Source organism: Lytechinus variegatus, chromosome 2, assembly GCF_018143015.1.
Source record: "Lytechinus variegatus isolate NC3 chromosome 2, Lvar_3.0, whole genome shotgun sequence".
Classification (NCBI taxonomy): Eukaryota; Metazoa; Echinodermata; class Echinoidea; order Temnopleuroida; family Toxopneustidae; genus Lytechinus; species Lytechinus variegatus.
Genome location: NC_054741.1, coordinates 31771667 through 31799366, shown reverse-complemented (window position 1 = coordinate 31799366; position 27700 = coordinate 31771667). Strand labels below are relative to the sequence as shown.

The 27700-nt window shown below is 35.6% G+C and overlaps 2 protein-coding genes across 2 annotated transcripts in view; one reads left to right on the top strand and one right to left on the bottom strand.

Moving 5' to 3' along the window:
* Positions 1-16024, top strand: part of LOC121407859 (zinc finger CCHC domain-containing protein 14-like) — a 42279-nt gene extending 26255 nt beyond the window's left edge. Inside the window, 11 exon segments of the mRNA XM_041599091.1 lie at positions 4692-4712; positions 4715-4769; positions 6083-6222; positions 6830-7320; positions 7323-7653; positions 8235-8295; positions 8819-9080; positions 11299-11387; positions 11659-11912; positions 12236-13768; positions 15308-16024. Coding sequence (XP_041455025.1) covers positions 4692-4712; positions 4715-4769; positions 6083-6222; positions 6830-7320; positions 7323-7653; positions 8235-8295; positions 8819-9080; positions 11299-11387; positions 11659-11912; positions 12236-13768; positions 15308-15372 — 3302 coding nt within the window. The 3' untranslated portion in view covers positions 15373-16024.
* Positions 16025-24224: 8200 nt separating this feature from the next.
* On the bottom strand, positions 24225-26995 carry LOC121407858. Its single transcript, XM_041599090.1, has 3 exons — positions 26809-26995; positions 25434-25600; positions 24225-24978 (listed from the first exon to the last, which is right to left on the bottom strand). Exons 1-3 carry the CDS (start codon positions 26972-26974, stop codon positions 24859-24861), a joined length of 453 nt encoding a protein of 150 aa, XP_041455024.1. The 5' UTR covers positions 26975-26995; the 3' UTR covers positions 24225-24858.
* Positions 26996-27700: the final 705 nt, after the last annotated feature.

Here is a 27700-nt window from a genome sequence, read left to right as displayed (position 1 = left end):
AGTGAACTACATGTATCCACATGTTGTTTCCTATTCATGAGATCATTTACCTCTCACTAATGTTTCCAGTGCAGATGCCCAAACTGCACATTACATGGAACATGTGATTCAAAGAAATAGTTACATATTTGTTCCCGGTTATTTTGTAAATATTTTTCATCTCTAAATATCTCATTTACAACTTTATCTCACACAAGAATAATGACACCAAAGGCCCAAATACAATGCACATACACATGCACAGATAAACAAGTTCTGAAACCTTATTGTTGAGGTTTCCCTCAATAATGAGAGCCAAAAACTATGAAAGATAATTGCAATTCAATTGCTGTAATTATTCTCTAGTCTATTGTCTGCCTATAGACATTATGCAAGAACTTTAACTGGTGTGAATTTGACTTACATATTTGGTAGCAGGATTCACTACCCTCATGCTAAAGGGGAGGGACTAAAAAAGCACATTTGCAATGATTGGTTTAGATGGAGTGAAAAGGAATAATGGAAATCCAAGTTGCAAAGAGAAGTAAAGAACTGTTTCCATGGTAGCAATCTGTATTTGCACTTAGCTAGTTTAATAGGGTCATTCAATATCTATCCCTGGAATATTCTTGGTCATTATGTCTTTTGCAACCTGGTAAATTGTTAGAATGTGTGCTGGCTTTGATGTGCAGTAAAGAAGAATGCTTTATTTTTCCACTTCCTTAATGGATTAAAGAACTTTATACAAATGTCAGCATGTAAAACTAGCATATATGTTCAGTAGCTCCTCAGTGAGTGATGATTATTGATGATTTGTAACCTCATCACAATATACAATGACCTATTATTTTAAAGCTTAAGGTCGCATCTTTCACATGTTGTAATTCAAAAGATTCCTTATCCATGCATGAGTGAGTAAAAACAATTTGAAAAAAAGGGATAGTTACTAAGGTCACTTTAGATGAAAATTACAGATCTAAAACATCAATTATCTGTTCTTTTGTTAATTTGATACCTTTAAAGGACATGTCCACCCCAACAAAGAGTTGATTTGAATAAAAATAGAAAAATCTAACAAGCATAACACTGAAAATTTCATCAAAATCAGATGCAAAATAGGAAAGTTGTGACATTTTAAAGTTTAGCTTAATTTCACAAAACAGTTATACGCACATCCTGGCTGGTATGCAAATGAGGAGACTATGACGTCATCTACCCACTATTTTGTATTTTATTATATGAAATATTTGAATTTCTCCTCATTGTCAAGTGATACAACAAATAATTCCTCCCTGAACATGTGGAATTTGTATTGTTTTATACTTTATAGTTCAGTCAAGTTGGTCCTTCTTGTGAAATCTATAAAAGATAAAATATAGTATAATTCAAACAATAAAAACAAAAGAAATAGCGAGTGGTTGACATCCACTGACTCACCTAGTTGTGCATATCACTGTATTGTGAAAAATAAGCGAAACTTTAAAATTTCATAACTTTCAAGATTATTTTACATCCGATTTTAGTGAAATTTTCAGCATTATGATTGATTAGTTTGATTTTTCTCTATTTATTCAAGTCAGCATCTTCCTGGGTTGGACTTGACCTTTAAGTTATATTGAAAAGGGTCTTGAAGTAAATAGCGAAGCTCTGTGTACTTAAAGTAATTCTTGATTTCCAACAATTTCATAAACAGAACTTTTACAGACAGGCTGTCAAACTTATTCAACACTATTTTGACGATCAGACATGCATTTATTTTTTTTTTTTTGGTACTGTGCCATAGCTACAGTAGGATCCATTAAAACGCACATTTGATCAATGAAATAGTGTAAATACAAGTATTTTTTCAAAGAGACAGAACTTTGTGTTCTTCTTAGTAATGATAATGATGATAGTTACATTTATATAGCGCTTCATACTTTGGTTTCTGAGTTCTTTAAATTGTAATTAAATTTCTGGTTATTGTTTAACAATTCTCAATTCAAAAGAATGAGATAGGCCTAAAGATTTACCACTGTAAGAGCACATGCTTTGTCGATATATAATTTTGCAGGTGCTATATGCCCTAGATTCCATACTCAGAGTAAACACCTTGTTTCCAAATGGTCGAGATAGCCATCCACAATTCATGTGCCTGAGGATATTCTCTATCGGTCATACATGTTAAATGTGTGAGACAAGACACATTAGCCTCCTTTTCATGTCACATCTCAACCGTGAAACAATTATAACCTTCTTCCAGCCTTCCAGATATAATTATTTCAAATATTTCTATCACAATAGACTTCTTTGAACTTATTGCAAAATTTACAGATGTAGAACATGCACAAGAACAGATGATGTTATCAATAAGCAGAACTAATGTGAAAATTGACACTATGAGTTGAAGAGAAAAAGAGACATGATTTGGATGTCAAAGCCTCTGAGGAGACAGTGCAACCATATGGAACACAGCAGCACAGTAGCTATAGATAGACTTTCTCACCGATGTGCATTTACTCTCATACTGTGTGCATTCTGCAGTTTGCAAGTGGTTGAGTTAAAATGTCAACACAGAGATAGCGCATTGTTGTGGCCTATTGACAAATGAATTCATTTATCCTCATAGACTTTGTACAGGGAAACCACGATTGCAGTAATCAATAGTTAGATTTGATTTTGATTTGAAGTACATGTACGTTTGAGGTTTTATTGCCTAATTGTGAATTATTCATGAGTCTTATTTAAAAGAAAATAAATAAGGAGGCATTGATTTCTGATATATCTTGGAAAGCTCACTCTCAAATACACAGGTGAAAACATTCATACAGTGCAGTTCATGATACTGGAATGGACAATAGAACATTGATCCTTTTTCATATTTGGAATTTACTTTCATTGCCCTTTCCTCCAGTTCATGAATATAGAAAATATTCTAAAGTACTAATAACACTACATGAAATTTACACCCCCATCCCCCAAAAAAGCTAATAAATAAAATGAAATAAACTAAAAATGAGTGACAGATAACATTAATATTAATTACAGAAAAGTTTGTTAGTAAACACAGATAGTTTTTCCTTTATGTGTTGATGAATGATGATATATTTATGACACTTATCTACGTACTATGAATTTCAATTTTCATTATTGCTTCAACGAATAGGCCGTAATATATATACATTCAAAAAGTGTATGCACAAAAAGTATAGACATGCCACAAGGAAAATCCAAAAGCTCATACTGAAAGTTATTTATTCTAGAAATAAAAAGAAAGTTCTTACACTTCGATACTTGTCACTAACACATTGATCAAGGTATGAATTCAGTATGAATAATACACATTTACCATAGACCCCAACATGGGTTGTCTCTGGCCTAAGGATCTATGTTTTCAAGAAGTACAATGGTTACTGCTGTTAATGGTGGAATGCTTTGTCATTACATGGAAGTTTGTCATACACAAAGGTCAAAGTACTTGGCACAGAGAATTACCAGAAGCTATTTCACAAGATAAAGAACTGTAAACAGACAGTTTTGTGATCCTAATTGAAGGGTGCACAATTTGATTGTTTGTTTATTTAAAAAATCTTAAAATTGTATTTATACATAGTACATTAAAAGAGTTATTAGATATTATTATCTCAGTTGTCACAATTTTATGAAGCAAATATGTACAATACAGTTTACTTTCCTTACCCATTTGACATGTTTGCTTTTCTCCTATTGTCTAACCTTTGTCACCTATTATCAAAGTGCAAGGATAACTATTTGTTTGAGTTGATGTTGAAAATGTGTTTACTAGTGGTTCTACATAGCACGTTTAATGTGTAAATATACTTGTCCGTGTTGTTACTGAAGGATGAATTTGTAGGAAAAGAGAAAGCAGTGGCCTTTATCATAGGCTCATTTTATCTTGCCTATTAATGTGACTGTGTTGTGATGCATTTCGTAAAACAAAATAGTACAGTTACAAATGGATTCACAAACAACTGACATATGGCAGGCTGAAAATTATTATTCTTATTATTACTTTTTTTTGGGGCTACTTTTCACAACTGATTGCCTAAATCTGCAACATTGAATGATCTTTAACATTGAAATGAATGGGGCATCAGGGGGCTGTTTTAATTTCCAGGTCCCCATGTAACTTTTTCCCCTGATGTTTGGAGTGCCAAATATCTTCCAGGTTATACAAGTTTGACTAGATGTTTTGAATGATTTTGTTTCTATTGTGGCAAATGGCATACATGTAACTGAGGTGAAATACTCTTCATGGGGGGGGGGATGTGAAATCACTCCAAACCCCCATGTTACTTTTTCCCTGATATTTGGAGTGCCAAATATCTTCCAGGTTATACAAGTTTGACTAGATGTTTTGAACGATTTTGTTTCTATTGTGGCGAATGGCATAACTGAGGGGAAATACTCTTCATAGTATTTCAGCTTCAGGTATAAATGCAATTAGCTGACTTGCAACTTAACTGAATTACAAATTATTGAGAAATCTATTTGTGATTATTAAAATCAACATATATTTCGTTTGTAATTGTAACAGCTGAAGATAAAATGTTTGTCTTCAATCAGGATTTGATTTTCTCACTGAAACCTCGAGAGTCCTCCCACGGTCCAACTATTATTCTCTCTTCTTCATGTCCATGCTCTCTTTGTCTGAAATCACATTGAAGCATACTGATAATCTCTTGTTTTTCTACTTAATTCTCTATCCTAAGCAGGAAAGAGGATTTTCAGCATGACCCACCAGGAGAACAAGGAGAGAAGACTCAAACTGAAATAGTGGAATATACCAAGTAAGTACTGCCATTTGCACAATACCTTCATTTTTTTTAAAGGTTTTTGTCTATTTTTTTAGGTTTTTGTCTAGGGTACAGAGTGGAAGAAAATGAAAGTGAACAAAGGGAAAGTGAGTCAGTTGGTTATTTCAAGTTTTCATTGCTGGTTATGGTATTTCTAAACCACTGATCAGTCACAATGCCATCTTATAAGGGGGGGTATCTTGTTTATTTATGATAAGTGTAATTTTTAACGTCCAAAAGAATGATACATTTTCTATGATAAAGTAAGCTTGATCCATCCAGTCTAAAACAAAGCAAATTATAAAGAGCTTAAGACATTTCAACATCTCACTATGATATTTCAAATTGCAAATCCTACATTACTTTTGTAATTGAACATATGAAATGACATTTCATATCACCAAATTCAATTTCATCTTCTTAAATTTTTGCCCGTGGCTTAGGACTTGTGCCGAATTTTGTGTAGCAGGATTTCCATGTGCATATCCAAGTTATAAAAAATAAAACCCGTTTTATATTTTTAATTCATTTTTGTGCCAATGCTACCATTAGACATCAATAACAAGCACTGAAGATTTTGTAACTCCCTAATTCTGTTCCTCAACTCTTTTCCTGTTCCTCAACTCAATCTTCCACCTTCAGCCGAATATCAGATCAACATCAAGAAGAGGACAACATGCAAAAGAGCTTATTTTTTTGTGGGGTCCCACATCTAGATTTGATAGATTTTTCATACACCTGTCCTAGACGGGACGTATTATGGTATCATGCTTGGTGTCCGTCCGTCCGTCCATTAACTTTTCCTTGTAAATGCGATAACTTCAGTTTGATTTAACCTAGGCTCATATAATTTGGTGTGTATGATACTAGCATGAATGCCATGAAGCCTATTGATTTTGAGGTCAAAAGGTCAAGGTCACAGTGACATGCTTTCCATCTTACCCTTCTATAATCCTTGTAAATGCGATAACTTAAGTTTAACATAACCTAGGCTCATATAATTTGGTGTGTATGATACAAGCATGGATCCCATGAATTCTATTGATTTTGAGGTCAGAAGGTCAAAGGTGAAGTCGCCACCTTCCACTTTTCTTGCTTGACCAATAATTCCATTTTCCGTGTTACAGGTGGGCGTATTATGTGCTCGCCTTAGCGACACTCTTGTTAACCATTATTAGCTTTGACAGCATGAATAGTGCATGATGCCAATTTACTCACCTCCTACTGTATTAAGCCATGGAGTTTATGATGACGTGAAAGCCCTCTCTGATTTATCGAAACTCGTGTTTGCCCTGTTTGTATTGTAGACAATTGTCAGCCTTGCCTCAGCATATACTCCAGTGTGACCATGTGATACAGTTCTTTTGCTCTAATGTGTGCGATGGTAGTGGTATGCAACAAGACACCGGTCATCATAGCAGTATATCTCCCTCAGCCCCACCTGCTGGTGAGTATCTTGCACTTGCTCGTAGAAGGGAATCCAACGCAAACAAAACATTATATATCAAATGACAATAACTTATTTCTACCTGACTTCCAACACAGAGTTGTTATAAAGTGAAATAAATGTGAAAAAGAAAAGGGGGAAAAGATAAATTAGACAAGCAGAATGATGAAAGTTTATTCAATGTTATACAAAGCATAAAAATAATTAAGTTTGAAAAGTTGAATCGCTATAGTACCTAATGGGATTTCTTTGATGCATATGTAGTGACATTGTGATGTAGTGTAGGGACTACCCCTCCATTGCTCCATTATAAACAATCACTTAATTGTCACCTTTTTTGAAGTTTTAGTTATTAAGAATTGTATTTTTATGAGGACATGAAATAACCTGCTATTTATATATTTTGGATATATTTTTCCTAATTTGAGTGATTTGGATAGACCTTTTTTAATTCTCTCATTACAGTTTGTCTCCCATTTTTGTCTCAGTTTTATTATTGGCCTTTGTTGTTGATGCCATTTTAATTTATTTATTTATTTTATTTATTTATTTATGTATTTATGTATTTATTTATTTATTCAATCATTCATTTATTTTCTGTAAACAGAAAAACCAAAGCCACCACTTCCAGCAGTCCATCTTCCAGCCCTGGTGACCAACCAAGCTGAACTCAACAAGCAGCTGGAGCAGTTTGCAGCCGGTGTCAACAAGACCCAGGTGTTTCCAGCTGCCTTGGCTCAGATGCAGCAGTCTATCCAACCACACTCCATGCAACAAGCGCTTCAACATCAGCAACAACCGTCCATCCACTTACGACATCCACAACCACAGCAGTTCCCAAATGTGCACATACAACAACAACAGCAGCAGCATCAGCAATCACAGCAAATCAAGGGCCACGTTTCCCCTCACCCTCACCTCCCGCCACATCATCCGCACATGCAGATGCAGTCCCATGCCCATATACAGTTGCAGCAACAGCAGCAAGTCCAACAACATACTCAGCACCATCACCACCACCAGCAGTTGCTTAGCCCTGGTAACCCCCAGTTGCAGCAACAACTGCCACCCCCACCTCAACAGCAACTACACCAGCCACCCCACCACCTGGAACACCAACTCACAACATAGCTGCCTCTGTCAATCAACTTCACATCTCACAACACCACCACCAAGTCAACCTTCCTGCACCGGTGCAACCTCACAATAATGGCAATGGCAGTGAGGGCAGCACCAACAATACCAATGGTGGTGGTGGTGGTGGCAGCAACGGTGGCAACGTGTCCATGCATTCAAACAACAACTCAATGGTAACTGCGACAGTGACAACCACCAGTGCTGGCAACAATTCTGTGTACTATCAAACTGTGTCTAGTATGGTCTTCATTCCTACTCCTTCAGAGCAGTACACAAATGCAGGAAGCACTTCTGGTAAATATCTAGCAGCGGCTTGATTCTTTAAATTGTAGAAGCTGCAGTAGTTCATGCACTCCATTGGAAAAAAATTATGATGGTACTTTACAAGTAACCTTCCATGAAATAAATAAGGAGGACTCTTTAAGCACCACTCAAAAGTTTGAGTGTACTTGTAATACATGCTGATTTCTCAAGATCATTCACAAGTCAATGTCATATGCATTGCTCTCTGATTTCTTATATCTAATTTAAGATTGGGAAAAAGGAAGCAATTTTGAGAATATGTCATGTGTTTTTGGAGGCAGTTAAAAAGGCGACTATTTTCTAAAATATAATTTCCAGAGCAATAAGATTTTGATGGTTTGAGTTGTTGTGCTGTCATTTTTTTTTCACATTCTCCAAGATGTTCAGGAGATGATAATCATCTTAAAGTGTCATACTAGTTGCTCAAAAAATACTAAATTGCTTTTGATTTTAAGCCAAGAATCAGTTATTAGTATCGAGTGTTTAATACTCATAGATCATAATACAATGTCAAACTCCATATTTATTTGGTATTCCTATACCATTTCTCTCTCTTTTCATTCATTTCGCAGAATCTGTTTCTGTGTCACAACAGTCCTATAAATCAGTGCAACCAAATCCTCCACAAAATTGGTAAGTTAAAGATCTTATAAATAAAAAGATTCCAAATGAATTTAGAAGCTCATTGCAAGATTTGAAATTATGTGAATAGCATGAATTTGCCACATATTTATAGGGGAGATTGTGTGTAATATGATGTTTATATTAAACTTGTGTGAATTCAAGCAGTGAAGTTTACTTGGTTTTTACATGCTTTTATATTATTTCCTGCTGGAAATATTTCATCATTGATTATACATGTATAGTATATGATATTAAAAGAAAAAAGTGTAATGTGTATCACATGGTCTACCAATTCAATGCACTTTCACATGAAAGCTCATTACTTGTGATTATAACTAAGACGTGTAGATAACATTCTTGTAACTGCTTTTCATTAATTATACATGTATAGTATATGATATTAAAAGAAAAAAGTGTAATGTGTATCACATGGTCTACCAATTCAATGCACTTTCACATGAAAGCTCATTACTTGTGATTATAACTAAGACGTGTAGATAACATTCTTGTAACTGCTTTTCACTACTTCCAGGCCTCCGTCATTCACCACTCCAGGGAACCCTCCCACCCATACCGCATCGCTCTACGCCTCGGCACCGTCCACCACCCATGTGTGCATCTCTCAGACACCCCTGCAATCCCCCATCTTCCGGTGTCCGGTACCCTTCAACTCCCCCCAGACCGGTCTAGCACCCTCCTCCAGCAGGGAGGTTGCCCCCATCATCCATGAGTGGCTCAAGAAGCAGCGACTCCACAAGTATGCCTACCTCTTTGAAGGGATGAGCTTTGATCAGGTAACCATGGCAACCATCTCTCTTTCTGAAGATTAAAAATAATTTGTTTTGTCTAGGTTTCATGAAATCTGAGTTGCATTGTCTTAAATCTGTGCATTGTACAAAAAAATGGAGTTTATATCTACCATTTGCTGAAGGCTTCATTTTTTTTTTCAAGCGGATCGATTTGTATATGTAAAATTTATTTATTTATTAATTTATTTCTCGTTTGTCATATTTTGAGGAGCCCACAATATACAAGCCTAGCTTTTTAGTGGGATCCTCCATTTTCACAAATTATAAATCGCAATTTCTTTACACATGATTATTTTATATGTAACTGTTTTATGACATGTCTTTCTCAAGTTGATTTTATGACATTGATCTATTTTTTATGATGTTGACTTGTTATGATTGTATTTATTTGATTTATATTTTGTTGAAAATGAAATAAATGAAAATGAAAAAAATGATTAGTAGCAATAATGGTGGATTCTTCTAAAGCGCACTTTTCCGTCAGGTAGCATGACACTCATGGTGCTATGTACAATCATAATAAAAATCATTAGGACAAAAATAAAAAATATGTTACATTTTATATTAAAGTATAAAAATTCAAATTCAGTGATACAGAGCAAAAAAAAGAGGAAATTTCATACAGCTATGACTGTTTGAATCCCAGAAACAATTCTTTCGTAGTCAAAAAATAAAAATGAATAATTAATACAACATAAACACCTCTATGATCTATTTCAATTCAGACTGACTTAAATGGATTAATTACAACATTTTGATAAAGATTGCGGCATTTTAATAAAAGTCAATGATAAAATTACAAGATGAAAAGATATTTTAAGTAATTGTTTAAATGAAGTGTTGAAATGATGATGCCCATATGTTGAAGATATAGAGAAAAGAGGAGGGGGCCACATACTGACCCTTGGGGGACACCTTATGTCAGAAGAGGAGTTTCATACTTGGCTTCACCATTATGCACGCACTGAGAGCAATTTGTCAAAAAGGACCTGAAACCCAGCCCCCCCCCCCCCAAAAAAAAAAAATAAATAAATAAATAAACAATTAAAATTAAAATAAAAAAAGACTAAACCCTAAAAAGACTAGGGGGGGCTGAATCAGCCCCCCCCCTCGACATTTTTCGCGATAAATCCGCTGCGCAAAATTTTTTGACCGCGTCGCTCGCTGACTTTTTACTTTCAAGTCTCGCGCAACTTTTGAGACCAAAATTGTGACCCCGGGTATGCGGTTCCAAAATTACGCAACATTTCGTAAGTGCATGCAGACCCAAAATTACTCAAAAACGTGAATTTGTGTACAAATCCAATGCAAATAGTGTTCTTAGCCAAAATTCATAAATGTTTCATTATTTTTCCTTTTACTGCTTAAAATCAATTAATTTTATCTTGTTTATGGTCAAAATAAAGTCCCCGACAATTTCCATTGAAAAAAACAATAAAAAACAAAAAGTCGAAAAACAAAGAAATACATAAGAAATTTAGAAAACAATAGAATACATAAGAAAATTTTTTTGATTTTGAAATTTTTTTAAAATCAATTTGATCAGATGCCTTTCTAGAGTATGTGAAACAAAAATTAGCATTTCAGGGGCATTATTTTATTAATTAGAGCAAACTTATGATTTTACGCATAAATTAGCATAATTAATGAGACATGAGATTTTTTGCCAAATTTGATGTTATAGTTTTGTAGATAATGCCATGGGTAATGCGTGTGCCAATTTTCGTCGCGATCGCGCGATCAACGGCCGAGATCATAAGGGGGGGCTGAATCAGCCCCCCCCCCAGTCTTTTTAGGCGTCGAAATAGCCCAGTCTATTTAGGGTTAAGAAAACTTTGATATTAATCTTATAAACAACAATTACACAAACCAGACATTTGAAGTTGGAAAGGATACACAATATTATTGCTTGGCCTGCATCAGATGTGGATAGGGAAGTGTCAATTACATTGCTTTCCCTGCCGTCAGATGTTTGTTGGATGGTTATGAAGAGCTTCACTGAGAGTGGATTTTCTTAATATCCATCATTATAAAAATTAATCCCTAATATATTTTTATTCTTAATTTTCTATTACTTGCTTTTACCAAAGTGAAATATCAAATTACCTTTTTAAAGATGTTCCTGACATACATTTTCATTTATCAAGAAATGGATCCAGATGTATTTATTGAACCCTCTTTTTTTCACCATGCCTGATTCTAGGTGCTAAAACTTTCTGATGAACAGATTGATCGTTGGAATATTGTCAAAGGAGCAAAAGGACGTATCAAGACCCAATTGGAACAGCTGAGGTAATATCTTCCTCTCTTTTCAATTATTAAAAAGCTAGGCAATCTTTAGAAATCTTAGTCCAGTATATGCATACTTATGCTTTAAAACTGTAATGAGAAACTTACAAACTCCAGTTATCATGTTCTACACTATGATTCAGTTTCTATGCACTTTCTCCACTAATGTTATGATCATGGATTTTTGTCACCCCTCAAGCCCTTTGCATCCCCCATTACACAGAACCTTTCCCCTCATTATGTAACTTTGATATTTCCTTTTCATTTCCTGTAGGAAAAATGATCTGCATCTGTTTAATGGGTTGACCCCTCAAGCCTTGGGGATGCACCCTAACATGGGTATCACCCCTGGATTCTTCATGACCCCTCCACCCCCTGGATCGGCAGGTACCCTCTTGCCCCACATGGCTGCCGCACACATTGTAAGCCTACAGCAGCAGCAACAGCAGCAGCTCGGTGAGGGTACCGGGTCGGAGTGCTCTTCACCACCGTCAAGCCCCAGGGATAGCTCAGATGAGAATGATCGTGGTATGTAGTCCATTGATGTTTCTCTGATTTTGATTTGATTCGGTTTTTGCATTTCATTGTATAAAATTTTAAATGGAACTTAATCTATCAGCATCTGCCATCCTGAAATCTGTCTTCCATTTGTTTAGACATTTACAAACAGAAAATATGCATACATATGTCAAGTGGAGAAAATTTGATACAGCATTAGGTCTTAATTTAGCAAAAACATAGATGAAAAAAAACCAACAGATGTAATAGTTTCAGATTCTTTATCCCCGCCCACCCTGTACCGTGTTATGGAACTATTCTACATTTTACATTCGTCCATTCCTTTTTGCCAGATTCCGAAGAGAGTGAAAGCTCTGCTACATCGTGTGCTGAGACAATCCAAAGCCAAGCCAAGAGGAAAGAAACATCTGCTGGTATGCCATCGCCTCAACAAACCAGCCCTAGGGAGCTAGTCACCAAGAACCGCAGTCAGCCATCAGCAACCTCTCTACCCTACAGTCAGGTGGTGAAGTCCGTAGGTGTGGATGCTGGCAGGCAAGGGGACAGGTCTCCTATCCCTCCAGGGGAACCCAGACAGGTGGCTATCAAACCTCAGGCAGGGACTCCGGTTAGCCCAATGCAGCAACAGCAGCAGCAACAACAATCTGCAAACAATGACCAGCAACCCCAACAACTTCAGCTGCAGCCTCCACCACAGAAACCTCACATGCATCAGCAACCGCCTCATCAAATGCAACAGAGGATGAATGCAATGCCATCGCAGCCTCTGCCAGCTGGCAACACGGTGGTGATCGGTAAGCAGCTGCCACAGGTTGTTAGTCCTGATGGAAACCCTGGACAGCTTCATCAGTTAGACAGTCCCGTCATAGCTGGCGCACCCTTCACCCCACATGTTTTCCATATCAAGCAGGGCAACAAGAGTGTTCACACGGTGCAGTACATACAAGGTGATGGGGAAGGAGGAGGGTTTAGGACATCAAAAGTTGTAGTGCAGCAGGCCGTTCCTGGTGCAAGGGGATCAATAGCTTCACCGTCCCCTCCTATACCTGCAGGAACCTTACAGTCAAGGAGCGATGTCCCCATGTCAGTAATGCAGCAACATGCACAGCCCCAAGAACAGGTCAACCCTACCTCTAAGACTGTTCACAACTCTGGCACTATTCAGCTGCTACCAAATCTTCATTCCCTTGCACTACCCACAACAGACGGCTACATAGCACCCACATCGGTTACTTATGTTACTTCATCCAAGCAAAGCCTGGCAATCAGCTCTGACAGCACACCTTGTAACAATAATCTGTCCAGTTACAACAGTTGCACATCATGTGGTTGTAATGGCCAGTGTGGACAAGCCAACCATCAACCTTCCACCAGTGCACCCAGCAGCAACAGTAATGGCAACAGTAGCAGCAGTAGCAGCAGCAACCTTTCCTCTTCCCACATGATCCACTTCAACCAGCCGACAACATACATCGCCGGTCCTGGCCAGCTCAACTTCCCCAACTACTACCACCAGGGCAACATGATTCCTCCGGGAACCCCAAACAGCATGAGGAATGCCCCTCCGCCGAGCATGCCCCACAGCAACGGCCCACGTTACCCCCCTCCGATGCCTCCCTCGCCCCTCCAGGGTGGCTTGCCGGACATGATGTACGGAGGGAACCCTCACTTTGGTATGATGCCTCCAGGTGCTCAGATGTATCTCAGTGGACTTGGTGGTATGGGTCATAGAGGACATGGGATCCATGGTGGAGGGGGAGCAGGTGGATCTAAGAAAGGACAGATGACATGCTTCAATTGTGGTGGTCAGGGACATAGAGCTAGTGAATGCAGAGAAGCCACCATGGAGTCTATCACTCATAATAGTGAGTAGTACCTTTGCAGCTTACTTGCATTGACATTACATTGCAGCTTACTTTGGTACAGTACTCTATTAACAGTTAAGTTTATCATGTAATGTACCATTAACCCTAATTCTCCCGGGGGTGGGGGGGCATAATGGCCCCCCCCCTCAACAATTTTCGCGATATATCTGCTGCGCTAAATTTTTTCACCTCGCAGCTCACTGACTTTTTACATTCAAGTCTCGCGCAAATTTTGAGACCAAATTTGTGACGCCCGGGTACGCGGTTACGACATTACGCAACATTATGCAAGTGCATGTCAGACCCAAAATTGCTCATAAACGTGATTTCATGTACAAATCCAAAGCAAATTGCGTATTTAGCCAAAATTCATAAATGTATCATTATTTCTACTTTTACTGATTAAACTTAATTAATTTTGCCTTGTTTATGATCAGAATTATGTCTGGAACAATTTCCATTGAAAAAACAATAAAAAACAAAAAGTAAAAAAACCAAAGAAATACATAAGAAATTCATAAAACAATAAAATACATAAGAAATTTATTTCCAAACCAAAGTTTTTTTGAATTACGATTGTTAAGAATGCTACAAAGAAAATTTTTACAAAAAATTAGCATTCTAGGAGCTTTATTTAGTGAATTAGAGCAAAAAGTATGATTTATGCATAAATTAGCATAATTAATTCATATAAAATAAAATCTCATTATTTTGGAAAATTTTACCATACAGCCTTGTAGATTATATCGCACACTACCAGCGTGCAAATTTTTGCGTGGCTCGCGCGATCGGCGGCCGAGATCTTAGGGGGGGGGCCATAATGATGGCCCCCTCCCCGGGAATGACAAGAATCAAAATACCCCGGGAGATTTAGGGTTAAATATTGTTAGTGAATTGAAACACTTGTGTTATGGAGTAAAAATATGCTGACACAATTATGCCTGAATTACATTTTTAATATTTCTTATATCATTTGTTCTTCATGAATTCTGGGTGTATGAAACAAATAAAATGGTCTACAACTTTAAAAAAGTACAATAAATCAATTAAATACATAAAGAATTTGACCCACGTTGGTATTTTTAATATATAAAAAAATAAACAATTAAAGATTCAGGTAAACTTGCACAAGCTGACTATTTGCTCAAGTCAAAGCAATTTTATACACCTGGGGCCCCTTGCAGAAAGAGTTGCAATCAATCACAACTCTAAAAATCATGCGCAACTTGATTTTTAGCCAATCAACAGTATGCATTTGGGACTTGCGAATGATTTTTGCTTACGTTTAAATGCAACTCTTTCTGCAATGGACCCCAGATAATGTAATACTTGTGTTATATACCTTAAGGCCAGCATATTTCTGTGGTCCCAACAGATTCAACTTAGCCAAAGTTACCTCTATTACAGTTGTTATTATTCAAATTTGTAAATTGTGTTGTAAGTCATTAGAAAAGTTCAACCAAGTTCATCTGTAATTACGCATGAATTAAGAGCTTAATAGCTTTATGTTTATTTCTCATTTCATTCGTCCATCTGCAGGTCACTACCGGCTGAATTACAAGTCATCAACGTCAGACTTGGCTGAGAGCACATCTGATAGCTAACACAGGATCAACCATCCCTAACCCTAGGGGCTCTATATTCCTTCCAATGGATAGGTCATCTTTGTGCTTTTCATAATCCTTGGCATTTCTCCTAACCACTGTTTTATCATGGAAAAATCTTGCTGGAAGCAAGGCTAGTTTATCATGATGTTGACTACTAAAAGTGTTTGGGGTTTTTTGCCAGTAATATTTATTATTCGTCTGTGCAGTATTTCACACAGTAAGTGTGAGAGCAGCGTAACTCCGTTGACTTTCCTCCAGAAGTTCCTCAAACGTGAAGACTTTGATTGGACAGTTTGAAAGATGGTGTTGAGTGTGGCCATTATATATTTTTTTCTTGAAAGGTGCAAATAATTGTGAGATTCATGCAAAGTTGGTACTTGATATAGCAATTTAATTTTTGTGTTTTTTATGAATTGTTAATTTCATTTTACAAACAGGACAAATCTTATAAGAATCATGATTAATCAGCTTGTTTTTTATGTTGAATATTGGTTTTACTTATAGTTTTTACTTTATGAATTTCCATAAACAGAAATGGGAATTGTTATTTGTCATTGCACTATTGTGGAATTTTGAGGTACTGCATAAGAAAGGTCTAGACACCAAACCACTATTATTTCTAATCATCAGTTTTTTTCTTTGAGACATTTGTTTTGAAAAAAAAATCACTGTAGATATATCAGAATATTATATTCAATTGATGAATAAAGTTTTATATGTATCACAAGTTTGTTATAAATACCTTATTATGATAAAGACAGCTCTTTTGGAATTCACCATATCTCCACATTTAAATGCCACACTATGTATAAACACTAAAGTGTGCCCTCTATTGATAAGATTGAGAAATTGTGCCATTTTGCCCACAATGCATCAGCTTCATTCAGAGGGGGTGGGTTAGTTTGAAAAGCGTGGACCGCATACCACAAACTTTAGCGACCGATTTACATTTGATTTGTGTGATTGATGGCACATGATGATCCATTCAATTAGTTTAAGAATCGATCCTAAGATCAATCACTAACTTTGAGTTTCAGGGCCAGAAGCAGAATAAGTTTGTGCCTGTGAAAATGATGCATTGTGGGTAGATATTATGGCTCTGTCTCCTGATCTCAACTGTAGATGGCGCCAATCAACGTGTCAGTGTCGGTTCTGTGTCACTTGAAAACATGCATGTTGCATACACCTTTTCATGCAATTGAAATATCCATTACTGAAAGCCAATTGTCATATATATTTGCAACTTTCACAGGAAAATTCTTATATTTTGTAATATGCCCGGCTCGACAATACAGTTTGTACATTTTTTCTAATGAGCGAAGTTTGGTGAAGCACTTGTACATTGTAATGACTATATAAAAATGAATCTCAGATGTTTATACCAATACATGTCCTTTGATCTTAAAATCGTTTTTCGTAATGAAAAAAAAGGTTAACAGTATTCATAGTCTTCTTATACAAGAAAGAGGCTGTATTCGTGTATCTGAGATACAAATTGATGATAATTGAAATGATGCATTTGCGACAAAAAGGAGGCATTGTCAAATTATGCTGCTGTGCTGACATGCCTAATATTTGAAAAATGATGACTTCAACACCAAATTGAATGTTTATCCCTTTAATTGTATGTGACTATTTATGGGGTTGATTCAAATTTTCAAAGTGAGTAATATTTGTGAGAGTTGCACATTACATCAGTATTTGTGCTTGTGGTGATGCTTTCTATTGAGGCCATGTCTTAATCATTGAGAGCAAATCTATTTTCTATCCAATGGTCTTTTACTTTCATGAAATATATTGGGATTAAAAAAAAGTTAATAGGTTATGAAGATATGGGGCAGATAAAGGACATTTTACTACACCTCTACCTTTAATATGTGTCATAATCGATCTTTCAGTCTCTATTCATCTCTTTCCTTTAATTTTGTAGTCTGTGTCACGTTCCCCTACCGCACTTCCCCAACCCCCCCCCCCACCCAAAAAAACCCTGACCCCCCTCTGTTTTTCCATTTCTCTGTTATCATACAAATGCCAATACCTACACACTTTCATTGGGGGTAGCCATGGTATTCTGTTACAATTCTAAACCAAAACTACTTTGCTGATGATTCCAAATATTGAACCGTGCATGATGATGATGCAATTGTAAAGTCATCAACAGTGCTTCAGAATTGGAAAGGCAATCTGTTTAGGGGGTTCAATGATTTATCTCCATTTCAAACAATGAATTCTATAACCCACCTACATGTGAATCTTGGATTAAGTTATTTTTTATGCAAAAATTCAGAAGATATGTCAAATGCCAGAGGGATGTAATACGAATGTGTCAATTACATTCACAAGTAATATCATAGAGTAAATACTTTTGGTCCACAAACGTTCTGGCAGGATTATTGTTACCGCTCGGCTACACAAATTCTTAACATATTAATGGAATAAAATTGTAGGTAAAGTCCAGAACTGTTATTTTATTCAAGCTTTCCTTTAGTCTATTATTTGAAAGAGAATCAGTGTAGTTGCTTTTGTTTGCTCGTTAAAGTCCTTGGCTGTTATATTTTATAGAAGCTTTCCCTTGATCCATTGTTTTACAAAGAAATTAAACTACAGTTAGCAGGGTTTCATTGTAAATTTCATTTTTTGTTTTGTGGCGTATATTAACCTAATTAATAAATTGATATAAGTGTAATGGTATCTTAGAGAAACAAAAAAGGTCCTTCAGAAGACTAAATTCTAGTGTTAGGGATATTTCCATTCCAAGTGCCCCTATTATTTGACTGTAATAAACATAGGCCAGTTTGTAACTTTTTTTCTTTTTATTTCAGGGATACTAAGGGAACGGATTGTGAAAATGTATGTTATCCTTAGAGGAGATTGATAAACGACAAGCCCCAAATCTTCTTTCAAACGATGGATAAGACTCTTTGTTTTGTGTTATTAGAAGTGCCTTGCTAGGATGACTGTACTTGAATCATTCGTTCACATTCTCTTTGTATCATAGAGACAATAATTGGCTTATCATCAATCTTAAGTTCTTTGGTAGTGTTTTCATTTCTTTACATCTCTTTGTATTGTTATATATATATATACCATGTTGAGGCAAGTTTTTATCTGGCAGAATACCTGAGAGAGTCTTGGAGGAAATCACGTGATTTTATTCAAATCATGCTATGCATGAAGGCAGGCATGGCTCTGCACAATCTTGATGTCATTTTGAGAGTATGTGATCTATTTTTTTTTCGTGTGTATATTTTATTATGCAATATGCTGAAAGTAGGGAGAGAACTTAAAGCACTAAAACAACATTTTCTTGTGAATTCTTACAAAGATTTTTTTTCTTTTTATTTTAGAAAAATATGTTCTCTTTGTGATTGATTGTCCGTGTGTCAAGTCAAGTTGAACATGAGTATGAAATGGACAAAAGGAAATTTTATATGAAGTAGTTTGTTGCACATTTCCATGAGCATATGATGATGATGATATTGATTTGGGAGCCATATCATTATAACTTGTACTTAGGTACAAGTTACAAGCTTCTGTTACAAGCTACTGAAATCATGAAGTTTGATCGGTGGAGTCTGGAGAGCAAGTTTCAGCTTTTGTAATGGAGTACGAATGTTATAAAACAAGGCCCTGATTGGTGCATTCAGCCATATCAAATGGTACTTAAAAGACACATGGTTTTTGTAAACTTACTACAACTTGCCCAAGACTCAATGCAAGTTTGGAGTCTGTGAAAAAAATTGCTCTGCGGAGAACACCAAGAAATCAATTGTTGGCCCTGGTGTATTGTGTCAAAGTAAGTTTTTGCAATTTATTCGATTAAAACCCGTATTGGACACTGCCTTATGAATATGTAACCACTCTAATTTTTCTACATTTTTTTTCTTTGTAATTTGTTTTGAAATGTATGCAAAATGGGAAGATGGGTATAGAAGATTGTTCCATTTGCTCTTGTAATTCATTTTCTTGTTTGTATTTAGTCTAAATGGCAGGTTTGGATGAAGAGTTACCATCTTAAGTGAAGGTAGTTTTGAGTTCTTTGGAAATTGAAAATATTTTTTGTAAGATTTAATTTTCATGTATGGTGAAAAAGGTCTACAAATGGGTTCATTTTGAAATGCCCTGATATTTCAGTATCAATTATTCCAAAGTGACTTGATATTGATTAGTTTTGGATGAAGGGTAGTAGCTGAGCATTTGATCGGTTACTCCAATATTGACGATTGAGCTAAGCATTTGATTGGTCATTTCATTTCATCATTGACCATTGAGTTGAGCATTTGATGGTCTCTATCATTAAGCTGAGCATTTGATGTTCACTCTCATTAAGCTGAGCATTTGATGTTCACTCTATCATTAACCATTGAGCTGAGCATTTGATGGGTCACTCTTATCATTAACCATTCAGATGAGCATTTGATTGGTCCTTATCATTGACCATTAAGCTGAGCATTTGATTGGTCACTCTATCGTTGACCATAGAGCTCAGCATTTGATGTTCACTCTATCATTAACCATTCAGCTGAGCGTTTGATGGTCACTCTATCGTTGACCTTTGAGCTGAGCTTTTAGTGGACACTCCATCATTGAGCTGAGCATTTGATTGGTCACTCCATCATTGACCACTGGACTGAGCTTTCAATGGAAACTCCATCATTGAGCTGAGCATTCAATGGACACTCCATCATTGAGCTGAGCATTCAATGGACAATCCATCATTGAGCATTTGATTGGTCACTCCATTGAGCCGAGCTTTCAATGGACACTCGATCATTGAGCTGAGCATTTGATTGGTCAGTCCTTGACCACAGAGCTATTTAAGCATTTCATTAAACACTCCATCAATTACCTCAAAGCTAAGCATTGGTCACTATCAATGACCACAGAACTCAGCATTTGATTGGTTACTCTATTGACATAATTGCTGACATGATTGCTCACTATATTGATGACCATTTAGTTGAGCATTTGATTGGTCAATGCTTTGATGACATCAGAGAAATTTTGACTTGTACCAAGATGTTATGGCTTGTATTGCTACTGCACATATCCCAACAGTAGGTGGTTACATATATGGTGCTTCGTAATGTCTAGCTAACAACCAAATTTTATATCATTAAAGTGTAATTTATGTAAGTTTTTTAATGGACAATAAGAATCCATGTTGACTTTTTAAAATTATTGAATCTTTAACAAATAACATTTTGGATCCACCTTAAATATCATAAAAACTTGAAAAGGTATGAATTTGTGTTAAATGTAAGATGAATATCAATAACAGATAAATTTGTATGCAATGGATGATCATATTTGTCATGGCTTGTTTGATGTTTCGCGACAAACATTCGCAACGGTTGGAGTGTGCAAATCAGTTGGATAAGAACGAGATGTTGCAGAGATAGAGGGCATTTTCACCTCCCCATTTCAAGAAGCTATGGATCACGTAACTTCTGTTTTCTACATAGATTTGGACAAGTCTCTCTTTTAGTGAGATTTCACAGATTATTGTCTGTCCATTAACATAATGGGGCTGGTTCGTCGCGTCATTTAAATGGGCCTTAGGCGTTAGACTTGTGGAGTGTGAGAGAGCAAGTTTAAGAAGACGTTTAGTATTTCCTGGAACATTTCTTGATATTGTGTTCTGAATTAATATGTCTGCTATGGTGTCTTTGAAGTGTTAATTTCAACTATTCCTTTACAACTGTCTGCCTCCTATACTTGTAAACCAAGAATTCAGTAGCACATTTTTCATACCGACGGAAACTGATGGGTGCCAAAATTAGTATTCTTCATTTATGTTTATTATAGGAACTTCTTAAAATTATTTTCATTTAAAGACATTCCTTTTGGAGAGAATTGATTTCTCCTTCAAAGCAATCTTCAGTTGATCATATATATGTTTTAGTACCTTTGTGCAAATTTGCTTATTGATATCTGAAAGCTGAATACTTGATGTATTATATTGTTACTTCTTGCCGTCACTTTACGAACAGTATGTTGTTGAATACAGAGTTTATATCCATGCATCACTCTTGACAGATTTGATATTGTGCAGTTTATCTTGCTCAGTGCATTCTTTTAACGTATTAAATCTGTCAATGTGAAATATTATTTCAGTTTGTGGGACAGATCTAAGAACAGCAATGTATTCGATGTCTTAAGCAATCATTTGTTTGGTGAACCAGATTGATTTTTTGTTTTATTACGTAATTTAATTTTCCCCCATTTTGCTAATGAGGATCTTTGTCCATAAGTAATACCTTGGTCACATTTGTTCTACGGCGGCCGTACGGCGAGTCGAAAACAGCCGTTTCGACATTTTTTTTTGTACCAGCTACATATAGGTGGTTTGAATAAAAATGAATAAAACGACTGTTCTCGACTCGCCGTACGGTCGCCGTAGAACAAATGTGACCAAGGTATAAGTGATAACTACCACTTGCATAGTGTCTATTGTAACCTGGATACTGTCACTATTTTTCAAAATATTTGTGAACATCTGCAGGGAAAAAATATGGACAAAAATCATGGTAATATTTTGATTCTCTGTCAGCATATTGGCTTTAATCAAAGTATTTTTATTAACTAGTTGTTCGTGTATACTTTGTAATGTACCCATGTATTCAGTTGTAGATAATGAACCAAGGCAAACATGTCCTCACTTTTTTCTGTGTTCATTACCTCACACTTATCTCCTTTTTTTTTTAGAACATCCAAACTACAGTTTGGATTGCTATATTTAATTTGTCACTTCGTCTTATCCCAGGTTACCGTTTCATTTTAAAAATTTATGGGAAGTAACTTCCATGTTTCCATTTGACTAAAATCTAATTCATTTTCATTTATTTGAGTTTTATAGAAGCTTTATATGATTTTTGCCACACTCTAGGACACATCAACATAGCAGACAACTGAATATAGCTAGAACATCTCAATCATATGCCAAAAACAACCACTCATACTCTTATTTCAAGATTCATTACAGCTGTATTCTGGCCAAATATTTTATTTGTGTGATCATTACTTAAAAAGGATAAGTGTTGTGATGATAAAGTAGACAAAAAAAGAGACAAAACTATATATATTTTTGTTGTTGCTTATATTTGTGAAGAGTTTTAAAACGAACAAAAACATTTCTTGAAAAGGATAACAATGGCAGTACTTCCGACATGAAGGGGCCGTGGATGAAAGTGAGGTTTACAACATCACTGATATTCATTGCACTTACACTTGCTCCATGTATTATAATTTAACACAAGATTGTACATTGTAAATAGAATATAAGAAGTTCAAAGGAAAAAAAAACTTGAAAAGTCGCGAGTGCTAGAGTAAGTGTGTGAGAAACTGAGAGCGAGTGAGAATATTCTATGACTTGTTTATTTTTCTGTTTGTTGCAGTATTTTAAGTTGTCATGCCACATTTGTGAAGTATTTTTGTTGTTGATAATGACAGTGTGGATGATTTAAGATTTAAAAAAAGAGAACACTCAATCACTTTCAGAGGGTGGTTATATTTCATCTTGCAACAGACAAAATGAAGAAAAAAAATATATAATTTTATCTTTGCCAGGTACCTGTACAGTGTATTTGTTTATTGATTGAGAAAAAAAATGAAACCAAAAAAAATAAAATAATGAGAATACTACGCAGTGAGCCTCCTGTCTCTTTATTAGATGTCCTGCAATAGAAGAAGTATGACAGCGAAAGTCACATGGGAGAATTCCACTTGTAAGCAAAATGATACATGTCGTTACTGGTAGATGCATGAATCTAGTATGGGTTTGCAAGTATATGATGCATTTTGTAAAATTTCCTTATGTCTTATTGAAATGTATTCTACATACCCTTTTATACCCTTTTTATTTGAAAATAAAACATTTGGTCTCTCACATCATGCACCATTTTGAATAAATATGGCCCGTATACTGAAGTCAGGTTTAACTTAGACCATGGTCCAGCTCTGTGCTAAAATTATGGGAGGCCAAAAGTGTCAATTTTTATCAAGTTGTATGTTTACTGTGCTCTATCCTGATTCATCGATGGTGAAGAAAATTATCGATTTATACTTCCTAGAAAATCATGAATGATTTGAGAGCCAAATGAGCAGAAATATAATAATAATATCTCTACCGTTGGTGATTTATGTAACAATTGGCTATCCATACTTAAACCACAACTTTGAACCAGAGATTAAGTTAAACCCAACTTCAGAATATGGGCCACTATGTTAAGAAGTACAATGTCATGATATTGAAGGGATGAAAGCAGTACCTGCTCTCATTGGGTTAAGTAATTCAGTGCATTCCCCATACTTTGGTCACATTTGCGCTACTAAGGACGATGGTACTGCGTGTCGAAAACAGCCGTTTTATTCATTTTTATTACAACTACATATATGTAGCTGGTACAAAAAATATCATAATGGCTGTTTTTGACTCGCAGTATGGACATCGTAGAACAAATGTGACAGTGGGCTAAGAAAGGGAACAGCTCTTATTGATACATATCAAAGTCAATGTGTTTTACTTTAAATTCAGCATTGATAGAGAGTGGAATCTCACTTCCTTTTTTTACCTAAATACATCAAATTCACACTCGGCAGGTTATGAGCAATGAGAAACAAAATTAATATGTGACCCTTTACCCACTCTTGGACAAGTTTTACAAAGAGTTGCGATTGATCCAATCAATCTCGACTGTATTCAAATCCATCCATACCATGATTTTTTTCTGCAAGAAATTAGCGCAATATCCTATAGTAAGCAAAGAGAATCACACTGAATCTTCAATAGAACAATTTATGTATGAATATACATCATATCTAGAAAATATTTTGAACAAATTTGCATTTGATATTTTGACGTTGCTTGCCATCCATAGTTGTGGTTGATTGGATCAATCACAACTTTTTGTCAGATGGGGTCCTGATGAGTAACATAAGAAATGGACATAGAACTCAAAACAGGGCCGTCGTATCGTAATGCAATCTTTAATTATTCAGCATATTTGACATTGCTAATGAAATTTCAAACTCTTCATTGCTCTTTAATGACTGACCTTTTTATTTCATATTACATAAATGGAGTTAAATGTACTGTTGTAGTGCTTTAGATAATAATAATAAATCATTGGTTTCCTTTGGTGGCATGATGCACTTTACTGTTGTCATTGATGTGAATCCAGTTCAAAAGTATGTATAACCTAAAATTTTATCTACAAAATAATTATACAGGTGGTTGACGTACATCCTCTTACCACCAAATGACACTTCCACAAAATACATGTAATTACACTACTTACTTTTTTTAAAATGCTGATTACAACATAGTGAAATTTGAATGTGTAGATCAAGGACTTCATAAGACAATCCACTGTAATCAATTTCTAGTGGGACAGTATGGCTAATGGAAAAGTTTAGAGGATAAATCATAAGATCTGTTTGTAGATACCATGTAAACCCTCGAACTTTAAGAGGTGGATGACGTTAATAAGGCAATGGGATGTCGTCTGCATCTTTGACAAAGACAACGTGATTGACAGCATAGCTTGTGAGAGCTGCCAGAGTATCGTCATCATAGTACTCGTTGGTCGGCAATGCGTAAACCTAAGAGAAACATGATTAATAGAAATTGATAAAATAGTGATGGTAATATTGCCAACAAAAAAACCATAGTGATGATTATGATGGTGACCATCATAAAAGAACATGATTAGTTGGAGAAATCAAATAAAAAAGTGATGCTAACAGAATGGCCATCGTAATAGAAGAGAGAGAGCAAAGAGAAAAATGTGATACAATATTACAGAAAATATTTCAGCAATGATGTTTATATCCGATATTTTCAGCAAAGTCATTAATATACATAAAAACTTCGTAAATTGCATTTAAATATCAATCATTGACATTTCACAAAATTTTCTTTTTTACAAGCTGGGCATAATTATTATAGGATTATTTGTTAATTAATTTGCAGGTCTTCTTCTTTCATTAGGCTTATGTTTAAGAACAATATCACAAAACCCATTCTTATCCTGCAACTCAAAACTAAAAAAAATCACCTCTATGCCCCTCTTTTGGAGCTTGGAGGCGCTGGACTCTGGGAAGTCGTTATCAGCAAACAGGCCGTCTGTCATGACGTAAAGAACCTGACGTGCGTTGGTCCGGGAATGCGCGAAGATGTTGTTCATGACAGTCCGCAGTGCCAAACGAAGGCGAGTTTCTCCACCTGAACCAATGCAGAACAAAAGACTGATTAAAGGACAAGTCCACCCTACCAAAAAATTGATTTGAATAAAAAGAGAAAAATCCAACAAGCATAACACTGAAAATTTCATCAAAATCGGATGTAAAATAAGAAAGTTATGACATTTTAAAGTTTTGCTTAATTTCACAAAACAGTTGTATGCACATCCTGGTGGGTATGCGAATGAGGAGACTGATGATGTCATCCACTCACTATTTTTTTTGTATTTTATTATATGAAATATGAAATATTCTAATTTTCTCCTCATTGTAAAGTGAAACAACGATTAATTCCTCCCTTCAGTCAAGTTGGTCCGAATCGTCAAATTTGTGAAAAAATAAAATATTGTATAATTCAAATAATAAAAAACAAAAGAAATAGTGAGTGATGGACATCATCGACTGACTCATTGCATGTCACTGAGTTGTGCATATCACTCTTTTGTGAAAAATAAGTGAAACTTTAAAATACCATAACTTTCTTATTTTATATCCGATTTTGATGAAATTTTCAGCATAATGCTATTTTGATTTTTTCTCTATTTATTCAAATCAACATTTTTCTGGGGTGGACTTGACCTTTAAAGATGGCACTAATTATTGGTTAGAGTGGTAGTGACTGAAGTTGAATTTCAGAATTTGTGACCATACTTTTGATTGGTGTGACTGGAATTGACTGATTTGAAGGAGTAGTGATTGAAAACATACTAATTATTGATTAGAGTAGAATCAAGTAGAGTGATTAGAGTTCGTGACCATACTCTAAAAAATTGATGAGAGTGGATTTGAGTTTAATAATAAACTTGGGTAATGTGATAGCTATTTGATACCATACTAATGTTTTATTAGGGGGAATTAAGCTGAGAATTTAGGGTTAGGGTTAAAACATACTAATAATGACCGTACTAATAACCGATAAAAATGGTATATTGAGTGATAAGAGTTTGAGAATATTAATTGTTGATTAGAGTGGATTTTAGTTGAGTTTTCCGAGTTCATGATATGAAAGCCCGATTAGAGTAATATTTTAATGAAGGGATTTCAGTTCAGGCGTAGATAAGAGTTTGAGAATATTAATTAGAGTGGATTTTAGTTGAGATTTCAGAGTTCGTAATATCAAAGCCCGATTAGAGTAATTATATTTAATGAAGGGATTTCAGGCGTAGATAGGGCTTTATTATCAATACGTACCCTCGAAAGAAATCTCTTGGAGGGAACCTAGAGCCGACTCCTTTGAACCCGCGATGATGTCATAGAGATTATTCTTCACTCGGATGGTGTAAGCGAAAGTGGTGAAGAGAAGGCGAATGCCTCCCTCTGTGGCAAAGTCAAGTCGATCTATGAACTGACGTAGCATTGCACGCTTGACTTCAAAATAATCGGCACCTTCACTACCTGTGGGGGGAGAGAGGGAGGGGAGGGGGAAAGAGGAGGGTTGAGTGGGGTAAGAGAGAGAGAGGGGGAGATAGGTTAGGGTGAAGGAGGGAGTGAGATGATACATATTTACGTTTCTTTTGACTCGTTAAATCTTTTCTTAGACATCATCTATTCTTAATATTTCTACTACTTGTAGGCCTATATCATTTTTTTTTCATGTGTTCTTTTAATTTTTGATGTTACTTATTTCTGTATTTTATGCATACTTCTACTTTTACTACGATATACTTCTGCTCCCACCTCATACATTTCCGAAGTTACATCTTTCACTTATATTTTCCCATGCCGTTTTTGCTATCACTTTTATTTCAACATGCAATGTGGGCTTCCACTTTTGTTTCTACATGATCATATCTATATCTTCTGCATGTCAATCTAATTATACATCTAATTTTTTTACTCTGGATCTAGAAACATGGGAAGAAATTGAAGTATAAGTAGATTTTAACATTAAAAATAAGCAGGAAGTAGATGTAGATACAGAGGTAGATGTAAAAGTAGTTGTAGAATTAGATGTAGAAGTAGACGTAGATGTAGAAGTAGGTGTAGAAGTAGATGTAGAAGTAGATGTAGAAGTAGAAGTATACTTAGTAGTAGATACAGAAGTAGACATAGATATAGACGTAGAAGTAGATGAAGAATTAAG

What these genes read in the sequence shown, in the direction of transcription:
- LOC121407858 (XM_041599090.1), bottom strand. Translation starts at nt 26,974, where the DNA reads ATGCTACGTCAGTTCATAGATCGACTTGACTTTGCCACAGAGGGAGGC. An exon ending in CCAAGAGATTTCTTTCGAGG is followed by an intron (nt 25,601 to 26,808) that starts GTACGTATTGAT and finishes GCATTGGTTCAG; the next exon opens with GTGGAGAAACTCGCCTTCGT. An exon ending in TCCAAAAGAGGGGCATAGAG is followed by an intron (nt 24,979 to 25,433) that starts GTGATTTTTTTT and finishes TGTTTCTCTTAG; the next exon opens with GTTTACGCATTGCCGACCAA.